Below are 13,797 nucleotides of genomic sequence, written 5' to 3' on the forward strand. Positions count from 1 at the left end.
TCTAGACCACTGGCCATGCTGGCTGTGGCTGGTGGAAGTTGGGAGTCCAACAAATGCTGGAGGATCACAGGAGACTGGTCTCTGTTCTAGGAGACCAGGTCCATCAGCAGCCATCTTGCCACACACAGTCCAAAAGCCTAGAGGGCAGGCTGTGGAAGCAGTTCATACCCGCTTCCTCCTCAAGCAAGGCTCCTTCCCATGCTCTTTGGGTAGTGAAGAGCAATTAAACGCTAACAAGCCCTTGATTATTAACGGAACTATATAGCCAACTGAGTGTTAACAGATCTGCCCTCCAGATACTTATCTGTAACATGTAGTGAAACCTCAGCAGGTAGCTCATCGCTGAAGCCTTGTGGCTGCATAATAACCATCCTATTAAACAGAAATTAAACCCAGACTTGCAAGGGAAATATTACTATAACAAAACATTGTTCTCAGCAGCCTCCCTTGGTGAGCCTATACATCATGAAGGAGTGGGCAGCAATCACCAGAAATTGCTGCGCTGCACAACCCACAAAAAGGCAGGTCAGTTACTCTGCTTCATGCTACACGCAGAGGCTACTGTGTCTGTGCAAATTAACATTTAATTTGGGAAAACAGGAGGCAGGGGAAATTTATGAGAAATTTCTGGTGATGAAGTGTCTGGGCTTTTTAAAAAACTTAGGCTTGCCAACTTTTTGAACTCTTCCTATACCTGTGCCCCTTACCAGTGCTTTTTTTAAAAAAAATGTTTAGGGGTACTTTCATTTTCCTACTCATATTGAAATATTGCCCCTCAATGAGGCCAAACTTAGATTCACAAAATGTTTAGCGGTATGCGTACCCCCAGGGAAAAAAGCCCTGCCCCCCCCCCCCGAGATGCAGATATTAACCTAGGGCAGTTCCCCCCACCCCCACATTAAGAAAGGCAAGAAATGTAGAAGTCAAATGAAGCATGTCTGGTTATTCCATCACCATTTTGTCTCCCTCCCACTTTCAGACAGAATGATGGGGGTTAAATTCCCCTGCATCAAGATTGGTCACCGGTTTTCCCGATCTCTGAAGGGGCAGTATGGAGATGTGGCTGATGAAAACTGACTGCTAATTCAATGTGGGCATGGCCAAACGGTGAGCTGCTGAAGTATTTCAGTCTGAGCTGGAAAGGCGGGAAGAGTAAAACTGTTTCTCCAGAGAAAATTTATGCAACCTTAATTGTTGAATTCTGGCAAAAGTACTGCTCTAAAGTAGGCACTACTTACACACACACACACACACACACACACACTCAAAAGCTTCCAACCTAAAGACTTTCTATCAATTATTTTCTGGACACCCGGAAGAAGGGATGCTGGCAGATGCAATGGTGTACTGGTTGGACCTTGGAGACCAGAGTTCCAATCCCCACTCAACTGGTGACACACAGACACCCTATTTCTTTCTTTCTTTCTTTTTTTAAATATATTTATTAAAGTTTTCAAATTTAATACAATAAAAAAGAATCAAAAAGAAAAAAGCCAAAAAGTTTAAAAACACATAAAGTTCACAATACTTATTTTTCAATAACATATTTCCCTGACCTCCTCATACCTCCCCTTCTTGTATTCCAATTCAAATTGTTAGTTCAGCAAATCCTTATCCATAATTTTTAACCTATTTCTATACCCCTTTTTTCTTTTTTCTTTTTTCCATATCGCTCAAAGCATTACAGCTAAAAACCCCTTAATTTCTATCCAACATCATTCAACATCCATTCATTTTACAATATTTCTGTAAATAGTCCTTGAATTTCTTCCAATCTTCTTCCGCCGACTCTTCTCCCTGGTCACGGATTCTGCCAGTCATTTCTGCCAATCCCATGCAGTCAATCATCTTCATCTGCCATTCTTCCAGAGTGGGTAAATCTTGCATCTTCCAGTACTTTGCGATAAGTATTCTTGCTGCTGTTGTAGCATACATAAAGAAAGTTCTATCCTTCTTTGGCACCAATTGGCCGACCATGCCCAGGAGAAAGGCCTCTGGTTTCTTCAGGAAGGTATATTTAAATACCTTTTTCAATTCATTATAGATCATTTCCCAGAAAGCCTTTCTTTCTTTCTCTCTTTCTCTCTCACACACACCTCCTTACCAGCAAACAGGAAGCATGTCTACAATTCAAGAACACATTCAAGCCAGGCAAAAGCACTCTAGGAAATAACAACGTTGGAGTGGTGTGGGGCACTCCTGGTGGTGGGATGTGACCTGGGAAGAGTCCCAAGGGCCAGATAAGAGAGGCCTAGAAGGCTTGATTCCTTATCCCTGCAGAAGTGGGTCCTGGGCCTGCAGCTGGAGGCCAGCATTCTGGAGACAATAACACACCCAAACTGCCCACTCTTGTGTCACAAGAATACCAAAATTATGCAGAACACTATACATTGCATCTCCAACTCATGAATATATAACTGCAGAACAAATGGTGAGTGGCAACTCACATTAGTGATTCCCAGAAAGATAATTGTGTTAGTCTACTGCAGCATAAACACTAGAAGAGTTTTGTGGCCCCTTAAAGGCTAACCATTTTATTAAGGCATAAGCTTCTCTTTGTCGCTGTATATGAACCATTCCTTTCAGCTGCTCTTATATCCCAGTGACTTAAGTGAGGGAATGTGGATTTTAGTCATGTTCGTGCGTGGGAGTAAACAGCCTCAAATTCAGGTACTCCTGGTTAACCGATTTCCAAAATGAGTTGAAAAGGACTGTTGCTTTTATCTCTTGAAGTCTGGGATCTGAATGCCTGCTGTGGGCTTTGTTTAATTCCCCCACACACCTCATTTATTGCTGATCAAGTATGTGGCGAAGAATGAAAAGGAAGGTCAGTGGTGTGGTAGTGGCAGCATTGCGATGAAAAGTATGATATTACTGGTATGGGCTCAGCAGAAACATGGGCAATAAATAAACATGAGCCAAACCATCTCAGAGCAGACCAAACTGACAGGCATCTGGGCTGAGCAAGGAAGAGCCAGCCAGTCCTCTAGCCCTGTCTGATTGTCCCAGCTGAATTGCTAGGACAACATGTACCATTTTCAGCACAGGACAGAGTATGCCAAACAGGATTCACCAACTATTCACAGAAGCCACTGAAAGAAGGGGAATGGTTCCACACAGTTTGGAGCTGGAGGAGAGAAGATCATCTACACAACCCTTATTTGCATGTCCCTCACCTCACAATACCCGAGAATGAGAACAGAGGTTCCTAACACCCATAGGCAAATTATTAGTCAAATGTGGAAACAGCATTTCAGAAACCCAATAAAAGTATTGCTCATTTGTCTCCATTTTCCAATGGAGGCCTGTGAGAATCAGATCTTGGATCCTTCTGGCCCCAATAACTCTACTGTCTGAGGAGCAAACCACATGTTACCACTGAAACTGGCCCATCCATTGTAATCATCACCAGAAATACTACTCCAGGTATCTCCACCAATCGAGCTTAGGTAGGAAGCTGCTGGAGACAGGGACTTTTAAGTTGTGGCACCTTGTTGGTAGGATACCTTTTCCAAAACAGTGTGCCTGGCACCTGCACTGTTTTCTTTAAGGAGCCAGGTAAACCCCATGTCTTTCCTGATGGAATTTTATTGCTAGCTTGCCATTCTTGCATCATGGCAGCCTTGTTACGGGAGGTCGTCTAGTACTGCCTATGGGTTCTATGGGTTTTATTACCCATGAATGCTGCCACGGATAACTTGGGAAAGCTGGGCATACATTTATTAAATAAACTAGAAAGGTGGGATATATATATATTGCCCTGGTAGCTGGGTTTTGTAAAGAAAAGCAGATCTTCGAAAGGACATATTTCCACAAAGAAGCAGTGGGGCAGAAAGTGATACTTAGCCCTTTCAAGGATTATTCCAGAACCTGCACTCTGGCAATGATGGAGGGATATTTTTGCCCTCCAAGGGTATTGTGTTCTCAACAGGAGGATGCACAGCCAGGAAGCTGTGCTATTTTTTTCAAAACACTCCTGAAACTGCAGAGTATACATAGGATGTGTTTACCCTTGTTGCTCTTCAAACCTTTTTTAAAAAAAGAAACAGTACTGGATTAACCTTCTGGTACTCATACAAGGGACGCGGGTGGCGCTGTGGTCTAAACCACTGAACCTAGGGCTTGCCGATCAGAAGGTCGGCGGTTCAAATCCCTGCGACAGGGTGAACTCCCGTTGCTCGGTCCCTGCTCCTGCCAACCTAACAATTCGAAAGCACGTCAAAGTGCAAGTAGATAAATAGGTACCACTTTGGTGGGAAGGTAAAGTACGCTGCTCTGGTTTCACCAGAAGCGGCTTAGTCATGCTGGCCACATGACCCGGAATAACTGTCTATGGCCAAACGTCGGCTCCCTCGGCCAGTAAAGCGAGATGAGCGCTGCAGCCCCAGAGTAGTTCGAGACTAGACTTAACTGTCAGGGGTCCTTTCCCTTTTTTTACTCATACAGCACAGTGGAATGCACAATTGGAATGTGGGCTTCTCAGTCTAAGCAGTGATGTAGTTGTAAATTTTGAATGACAGGAGTTTGTTGTGATGGCCTCCACAGCTGTACCCCTAAGGAGAGTCTATAGCCTTGTTCTCCAGGAGAGTCCAAGAATGAAGACAGCTGTGCTAGTTTACTGTACACACCCAAAGAGTGATAGTACACACCGCATTACTCAGTCTTGTTAGGATCAGCTGATAGTCATAGAATGATCAGTTCGCAAAGGGTGATCCACAAACCAGGCCCACCTGTCCCACCACCTGATATCATATGTGACATCAGGTATGGGCCAGGAAGAGACACAGCTGGGTCGGCTGTGCAGTTCAGTTCCCCATGGGGAACCCGATCACTCAGGTGATCCCTGCAGAAAGCAAGGTTGAAGGCACTGCCCATCTGTCAATGTTCACCCACAGGGGTGAGGACAGAGAAAGATCTGGCCTTCTGGGCCAAAAAAGGTCCTCTCCCACCAGGTTAGCATTTGGGCTGAGGAGTCTATCTGACTTCATAACTCTGATCGGCCATCAAATTCAGTGTGTGACCATCGTTGGACCTCAGTCACCATCTGAGCCTAGCCTACCTCATAGGGCTGCTGCTATTATGAGGATAAATTGGGATGTTCTGCCCCCAGGTAGCCCGGAGGATCTCTGGCTGATGATTTCATAGTTCCTATTCTGAAAAGAAAGTACAGTGGTACCTCGGGTTAAGAACTTAATTCGTTCTGGAGGTCCGTTCTTAACCTGAAACTGCTCTTGACCTGAGGTACCACTTTAGCTAATGGGGCCTCCCGCTGCCGCCTCCACGCAATTTCTATTCTCACCCTGAAGCAAAGTTCTTAACCCGGGGTACTATTTCTGGGTTAGCAGAGTCTGTAACCTGAAGCATCTGTAACCCGAGGTACCACTGTAAGCCCTGGAGCTGCACCCCACCCCCTTCCACTGTCTCATGGGGACTAAGAATAGCTGAGGCAAACTTATTTGGAAAGAGCAAAGAGGCCCACGGATGATCTAGGGCAGCTCAAGAGTAGCAGAGGTGATGGATAAAGATTCCGCTCTCACTCTTGAAATGCCCTGAGGTTAAAAATGCTGCTGCAGAATGAGAGCCCTGGATACTGAAGAGGGCTTCAAACTCAGCATCTGCGCTTGGGTGTTTAAAAAGGCTGTTACAGGAGCAACCCAGTTCAATCCAAGCAGCCAGAGGTCCCCTGCCTGTCTGCCTGTCTGCCAGCAGCCAGAAGCCTCCCTCCTCTCCACCTGATCATCAGGAACAGAACTGAATGAAAAAAGATCTTCTCGGGTGTTCCCAGGGTAAGGTTACCAAAGAGGCTCCTTGTAGCAATCGGTTCCCAAGTGACCAGACAACAGGGGGATTTGTGTGAGAGACTCAATGAGGCCCCTACACTCCCAAGTCCTTTTGTAAACCAGAAGTGTGCTAGGCAGACTCAAGTGGAACTGGAAAAGGGCAGATTCTGTTCTGCGGGAATGCGAAAATTGCCTGTGATGGCACCGGCACAAGAGGAATTTTCTCAACAGGACTCTCTGCGCTCGCCGTCTTTTCCCTGCACAGTCTCCTTCCCGGAGTCCTTTGCCTTGCTGTTTCCTAGAAACAGAGCCCGTCACAAACACATCACTACTCAGCCTCACAATAAATAAACAGAGGGTGTGTACATGCTAAAGTGCCTTCAAACCCACCAGCAGCTACAACTGTCATACATGGACTGAGGTTGAACAAGGGCGTTCTTCTTTCAGCTTTTGGAGATGGTGATCCAATTTTAATCCCCCAAACTCAAACCCTCAGCTAAAAAATACTACATAAAGTCTGGCTGGCTGGTACATTTCAGAAATGTGAAGTGTTGTCTGGAGGTCCTAAGTTTTATGTTCCCATTTTATACCAGGCCCCTCAGGGGAAATCCTCCCTCTGCACGGCTTGGTTCCCAGCTCCCATTCAAGTAAGAGAGGCCACGTCCGCCTGGCATATATGAGAAGCTGGTGGGTTCCCAGACTGACAGCCAGCAGGGAGTAGAATTGGCTCACGAACATATATACATCATTTTGATTACCCAATTCTCAAGGGCTGGCAGATGAATGCGTGGGCTGATGCCAAGGAAAACCTGCACGTGAGGTGACACTGGGCAATGTGGAAGTTCTTATTTATTTCTGCAATGTTAGCTAGATCTGTGATGATCCAGTCACAAGTGTGTGTGTGTGTGTGTGTGTGTGTGTGTATCAGCAATTGTAAAAGGAGCCTATGGAGGATTACACAAAAGAAAGCCCTACTGTGTTCGATGGAAGTCACTCCCTCCCCAAGTAAAATGATAATAATGTTATGATTTGGAGGAGGGGGAATAGGCTGTATGCCCAAGACCCTCCTAACCCCTGGATCCAGCAAGTGTTAAAAGATCAGCCAGGCTAGCTTCCTGAAAAGTGATGGGCCTGGGTGATGGGCCATTAAGGGGGACAAAGGAAAGGGGCTCTGTGTGAGATGGCAAATAGGTGGGGCCCCTCCCTCAGCCCACAGATAGTTAGAAGGACAAAGCCAGAGTTGAGAGCAGAGAGCTGGAGTGATGAGGGTTAGAAGCAAAGAATCAAACAAGGAACTGAGAGAGACAGAGCAATGTTTGATATCTGTTTGAATCCAAGGTCACAGCTTCAGGGGGAGCAAGGCCCTCTTAAGGTGCTAATGTTGGGAACCCCTCCGTCACAGGCTCAGGTTGTATATATGTGTGTAAAAAAAGCCATATATCAGAAAGACACCACAGTCTCCACTGCCTCATTTCAAAAGGAAACACCAACCCTAGGTAAGCACCTGGAATCATGTACAGATGGAGACTAGGGTAGTGTACAACCATAATAATATTGCAGAGCATGGGAGCCTTCATCACAAAAAACCCATGTCTGTTAAACAGTGCAAACCAATCATCATTCCCACCACCTGTTGTCATCAACAGGAGATACTGACAGCTTTGTCCTTGATAATCTCAGGTAAGTCATCACCATATCGCAGATGCTGCACTCAGAGCCCCTGGGAAAGTCATGGCAGAGGTGAGATATGAACGATCATGCCATGCTTCAAGTTCCACATCCCAAGCCACTCTCTACAACCATTCGAAAGCATCGCCAATTCCACAACCTATGGCCCATTTGTAAAGTTTATGTTAAAAGCAAAGGTGGAGAACCTGTGGCCATCCAGGTGATGTTGGACTCAAACTTTTGCCCTGGGCAGAATGGCTAATGGTCAGGGAGGATGTGAACTAAATATAGTCCAACAGCTTTTGCAAGGCCAAAAATTGAACATACCTGCCCTAAAGTGCTATACTGAGAATCTGAGGCAACATGATACCTGCCTCACCAGAGACTATTAGAGTGTCAGGTATGTGTGCACAAGAAATACCTGATATTTCAATGGTATCATGATGATTGACTGTAGTTACAAACAGGAAGCTCACGGCTTTCCACAGAGAATTCAAATTTCCTTCTGCAGCCTGAGTGGCATGATGCTACCAACTTGTAACAAGAGTGCAGTGAAAACAATATGGAGAATCAACTAGTTTTAGAAATTTGCACCTCCACTACTATGCTTTGTATAGATGTTGATGACATAAGGAGGAACTTGAGAAGTTCTCCTTTTGAAAGTATGCAGAGCATCTGCCAACTGTAGACCTGTACACTCTGTCTAGTAACACTGTTTGATTACTAAACATTTAGTATCTTTATTATTTAAACTTACTAGACACTTTTTTGCAAAAAGTAACTCAAAGCAATTTACAACTAGAAAAGTAAATAGCATAAAACTGAGACAGAGTAAAATCCAAAACTCATTTATATTTTTAAAAGGAAGAGTTAAACACACACACACACACACACTTGAAGGAGGCCACAGATAATTAAAAGCCAAAGGCCTGGTAGAAAATTAATGTTTTGTCCTGGCACACAAAGATATGTGATGATGGAACTGGGGTGCCTCCCTGGGGAGAGCATTCCGTTAGTGTGGAGTCACCACTGAGAAGGCCCATTGATACATGTGTGTGAAGAGACACCAAAGTGATGCATTTGAGGCGCCACCAAGTTGCATTTGAGGCACCACAAAAGTGTGCCTTTCTGTTTTTTGGGTTTTTTTGTGGTGTTAGATATATGGTGGCAATTCAAGATGTAAGTAAGCAACTGTCTTGATGCTGCCATCGTTGAGTGAGGATGTGGCTGCCCCAGCTTCTTTCCACAGAACCACAGAATTGTAGAATTGCAAAGGACCGTGAGGGTCAGCTAGTCTAAAGCCCTGCAATCCAGGAATATTTTGCCCAATGTGGGGCTCAAACCCACCACCCAACATTGCCCAGTACATCGTCTTTCCACCACCATTCTCCTTACCCAAAGCTTTTTTGCATCCGACATAAAACAGGAATTTTAAATGAACTTGAGTATGACTAATTTGGAAATACCGTAACTCTGAAGGTGAGAGCGTGTCATCACCTTCAGGGGCTGAATCTAGCCCCTTCCTTATACCACCGCATGCCCCATTTTAAGGTTCGATGTTGAGACATTTTTGTTTCACATTCCACTCTGAGAATTTTCTCCAAATAGAATTTGAAATCTATGTTTCCAGAAACCGCCACAAAATGCAAAGTGCTGAAAGATTCAGATGCCTCGCCTATAATTCAGTATCCACCTGGGGTTCCTTCTTAGCATACAGCTCCTGTGCATGGTATAAAAATAATAATAACCAGATGACGCTGAGACAATTTCACCTTTGACAGTGGCTTGCTGCATCAACAGGGAAAGAAACACACACACACACACTCCACTCTAGTATCAGCAGGACTGTCAAGGAGCTGAATTAGTAACACAAGATTTGCCAAAGCTACAGCTCAGGCATTTGCTTCAAAGAAGCCTCTGACAGCCAGCAGCCAAATGTGAGCATCAGAGAAGGAGAAAAGGCTCACCTCTGAAGAAATACAATCTGTCAACAAAAGTGACCAGATAGTACTGTAGCTTCAAAACAACAGAAATAAATCAGAATCCCTCAACTGCACAGAACCTCCTGATCCTAGCTCCCTAGGTCCACTCTTCTAGGGAAGGAATTCCCAAAACAAAACAAAAAATTCCAATGGCAATTCCTCTCCCTTCCACCCATGGAAGAGAGGCCTATCTTTCACCATTGCTACTCAAACCCTCCACAGTGCACACTCATCTGTCTTTTCTTCAGTAAACTACAGGCATTTAAACAAGCCACCAGGGCAAATCACTGGCTCAGCACACTGGACCATGCTCAGCCCCCTAATGAAGTGGCTGAATAGTCTATGCATCACTTGATTAGGAGATGGGTGGAAGTCCACTTGCAAGCAACACCTGGGACTCCCACCCACCCAAAAATAAATGCTTCACCCCTGTATACCTGAAGGAGCATCTCCACCCCCATTATTCAGTCCAGACACCGAGATCCAGCTCCAAGGACCTTCTGGCGGTTCCCTCATTGCTATGCCCACCCTGTGAAATGCCTTTCCATCAGATGTCAAGGAAATAAACAACTATCTGACGTTTAGAAGACATCTGAGGGCACCCTGGAATAGGGAAGTTTTTAATGTTTGATGTTTTACTGTGTTTGATGTTTTAATTTGTTGGAAACCACCCAGAGTGGCTGGGGCAACTCAGACAGATGGGTGGCATATAAATAACAATATTGTATTGCTGTTATTGTCATTATTATTTCTTGCCAGTCAGATTGGGGTTGCTATACAGGCAACCATGCCCTGTGGCAGGCAGGAAATTGTGGACTTGACAATCTCTTCCCTTCCAGCTGGCGTTTCTAAGCAGTTCTAGAACCAAGTCTGCTTCCCCAGATTAAATGCTCCTTACCCCTCAGAGTGTGAACTAAAGGCAAGCAGGCAGTGTTGACACACAGAGTGCAGAGTATCATGCCTGACTATTCCCGAAGTGCTGCGAACCTAGCTGGGGGATCACAACGAACTGGTTGGGTGGGAAACCCAGAACGCTCACCAGAACAGTTCTGAACTTCCAGAAGCAGAGACATCCAGTTAGGGTGACCCATTCAGCTTCATGGCCCTCATGATAGAAAAATGGGGTTTCCGGAAGAGGAGGAGGAAGGGAAGCAGTCCCACAGCAATTGCTCAGTAATGAGTATTTCATTTCCAACTTCAAAGCACAGCTCACAAATGCTGAGCAATGTACAAATGTTCAGCAGCACCACAGACTTCAGGAGAGCTTCCCAGGTGTGCAACGTTCGCAAGCAAAACCCTCTCCAGCACATCCCTACCTTCAGCGCCTTTGCCCAGAAAAAAGAGAAAGGGAATGAGGTTTTTTTAAAAAGGGGGGGGAGGTTCTGGGAAGGTGATTATGGAAGCATTTGTGTGTCTGGTGGAGCCAAGCAGGAGTGAAATTCTTTATGAAAGGCTCTATAAGGCACACAAATGTTTCTCTTACTACCCTCCCAGAAATTTATTTATTTATTAAATTAAAAATCCTCAAGATAAAAAGTAGCACTTTCCTCATTTCTGGCTATGGGCAAGGACCTGACCAAGTTGTCACAACACCAGCAAACACTATGCTTACACAGAACAGGAAGAGCTCAGGCTGCTGGAAGTATGAACTTGAAGCAGGGTGAGATCACAAACAATCTGGAAATTCCTCACAAAAAAAACACATAAGAGCATTTTATTGTCCCGCTCCTTTTTTCTTTTTAAAAATCCTGGTTAGCCTCCCTGATGTGGCACCACGAGCCCATCTGTTAGCAATGCCCTCCAACTCCTCCACCTGCCTAGGCAGTCAACCTGGCCCCACTGCCAAATCCGCCTGCAGCACAGTAGCTTGCTTTAAAGCGTGCGGTGTGACTAAACAGGTGGCTGGAGAAAAAAGAAAGAGAGAAGAGTGTGTGTGAGAGAGAGAGCGCGTGAAGGAATCCTTCTAACTCTGCCCAATGGAGCCGTTTGCCACCAAGGAGCACATCTCGAAGTGCAGAAGCTGCGTGACGGTTAGCAATCCACCTGTGAGCAGCCAGTGTCCCCGCAGCGCCTGGCAGAGTTGAGGTCAGACCGCTCGCCGGAGCCAGATCCTGAGCAGCAGGTCACACTGGGGATGGGTGGGGGGGTTGGAAATGCAGCGTCGAAGACTGCCTACAGGTGGCTGAGAAGGACTCCGGCATTAGACGCGGAGCCTCTTTCCCGAGCGCCCCTCCCCTCTCCCCGGGGCCCCCCGGAGAGAGGGACAGATCCCGCGCAAAAGTGCGCCCCCTACCTTGAAGTCCGCGGAGAGCTGCGGCGTATACTCGAGGGTCCAGAGCGCGCGTACGAGCGCCGCCAAGTGCTGGGTGACTTCCCCGGAGGCGGCTCCGGCTCCAGGTCCGGGTGGCCCTTGCTGGTCGGGCAGCGCCAACAGGAGGAAGGCGGCCAGCAGCTCGGTGTGGCTCAGGCACTGCACCACGGCGTTCAGGAAGCACGTGTTGCCGTGGTTCTTCAGCCCCTGCGCGCCCGGCGTGAGCGGCCGAGGGTCCCCGGGAACGGCCGCCGGCAGGGGACTCTGCGCGCCCCACGACAGCCGGGCGCTGCCACCGCTGCCGCCGCCGCCGCCACTGGCTTGGCCTCTCTCGCGCTCGGGCCCGGGCGGGCGCTTGAAGCCGCCCTCGTCGTCCTCGGGCTCGGCGCCTTCTCGCCGCCGCGCCTGCTGCTGCTGCTGCCGGGCGCCGCGCAAAGTTTGCAAGAGGCGCCGCGCCAGCCTGCTCAGGGCGCGCACGGCTCCTCGGCGTCGCCGCCCTGCCCCGGCGTGGGGGCGCTCTCCGCCGGCCACCCCGTCCGGGGGGCCGGGCGCGCCGGGCCCGGACTTCTCGCCCGCCTCTTGCTCGCCCATCGGCGCCAGGAGGCTACGGCCACCCGCTCCGCCGCCGCCGCCGCCTGCCGGCGCTTGCTGCCTTCTTCTCCCCGTTGTTGTCGTCGGCTACCTGCGCGCTCCGAGCCTCTCCGCCCTCCCTCCGCGCTTGCCGGCTGGGCAGGGCAGAGAGGCGGGGAAGGCGAGCGGGCCGGGCTCATGGCCGGGGGCAGGCGGGCATCTTGCTGCGCCCCTCCGCCCAAGGCACGGCGCTTTCCCCGCCTCCTCGGGTCGCCGCCCGCGGATCGGCAGAGCCTGGGGAACAGGGGAAGTAAACTCGGCGGAGGGGGTGGATCGCGCGCGCTGAGTTTGGAGGTGCGGCGCCAAGCGCCTCCCTCTGCTGGGAGCTCGCCCGCCCGCCCGCCTGGTTCAACAGCGGGGAGGCGGCGGTTCTCGCAGGCGAGGCGTTACTGCTGCTGCTTCTGCTGCCGCTAAGAAGTGGCGTCCGCTGGAGCCCGGCAGGCGCACGGAGCAGGATCTCCTGGACCAGGCAGGCTGGGTGGGGAAGGGAGGGCAGCAGGCAGGCAGGTGTTGCCAGCGAGGGTAGTGGCGGCGGCGGCGGCGGCACTACCTGCAGCCTGGCTCGTCCCTCTTCCTCCTTTGCTCAGGTGCTCCACAGTCAGTGGCAGATGACTGGAGCGGCTAGGGAGGCGGGGAGAGCGAGCCAGCTTGCGGCTGTGGGCCACCGGGAATCCTGGAGAAGCCAGCCTCGCCACCTTCGCCTGTGCCAGGTGGAGGTGGGCATCTCTTTCCAGCTTAGGAAAGATGTCAACATTCCAACGACAACATACCGGTACCCTACCGTAGTCCCCAACCAAGCCTCGGGATTGTGGTTCCTACCCTACGGCCATCACTGCCAACTGGAGACAGAGCAGGTCTGTGTTTCTGCACACCACCACAAACTCACAGGTGCAGAGTGATCCTACCGGTCCCAGTGCCTTCAGTTGGGCTTTTTCCCAGGTGGGTGTGCACAGGGTTGTGGTGGTAGAGTCCATTCATAAAGGAGAAGAGCCATTTCCTACCAGATCCATTTGGACCAGGTTGGCAGACCTTGTGAGAGGAGTTAGTGGGGATCAGTTCCCTTGCCAATGTTGCCCCACCACAGAAGAGTTGGGGTGATACTGATGTGGGCATTCTTTAAAAAGTAAGCATGCTAGCTCCACCCCTGTGTGCTCCCCGGCTTCAAATATTACACTGCTCCGCGGGTGGAAGAGCTGGTGGTTTACAAGAGTATGCCAGAAATAAGTCTGTGGGTGGTAGCAGCTGCATACAGGCAAAGGGTTAGTGCACACAAGGATTTCAGGCAACCCCCATGAATCCTTTACACATATGACTCACCCTGTAGATTAGAAAATGCACACAAGTAGTAGACATATGGGGATAGCAATGTCAGTGAATCCATGCAGTTTTCAGTTCAAGCCGCACCTCTGCCATGAAGTCATAGGAT

At 48.7% G+C, this 13,797-nt stretch overlaps 1 protein-coding gene across 2 annotated transcripts in view; it reads right to left on the minus strand.

The window, feature by feature from the left end:
• USP43 (ubiquitin specific peptidase 43) overlaps positions 1-12,798 on the minus strand; it is an 87,756-nt gene extending 74,958 nt beyond the window's left edge. The window contains exon 1 of one of the 2 annotated variants that reach the window (XM_053376164.1): positions 11,724-12,798. In XM_053376164.1, the coding sequence (XP_053232139.1) occupies positions 11,724-12,332 (609 nt within the window). In that variant the 5' untranslated portion in view covers positions 12,333-12,798. The remainder of the gene's footprint in view (positions 1-11,723) is intronic. The other variant, XM_053376163.1, reaches the window with a different exon arrangement.
• Positions 12,799-13,797: the final 999 nt, after the last annotated feature.

This window comes from Podarcis raffonei, chromosome 2, assembly GCF_027172205.1.
Source record: "Podarcis raffonei isolate rPodRaf1 chromosome 2, rPodRaf1.pri, whole genome shotgun sequence".
NCBI classification, from domain to species: domain Eukaryota; kingdom Metazoa; phylum Chordata; class Lepidosauria; order Squamata; family Lacertidae; genus Podarcis; species Podarcis raffonei.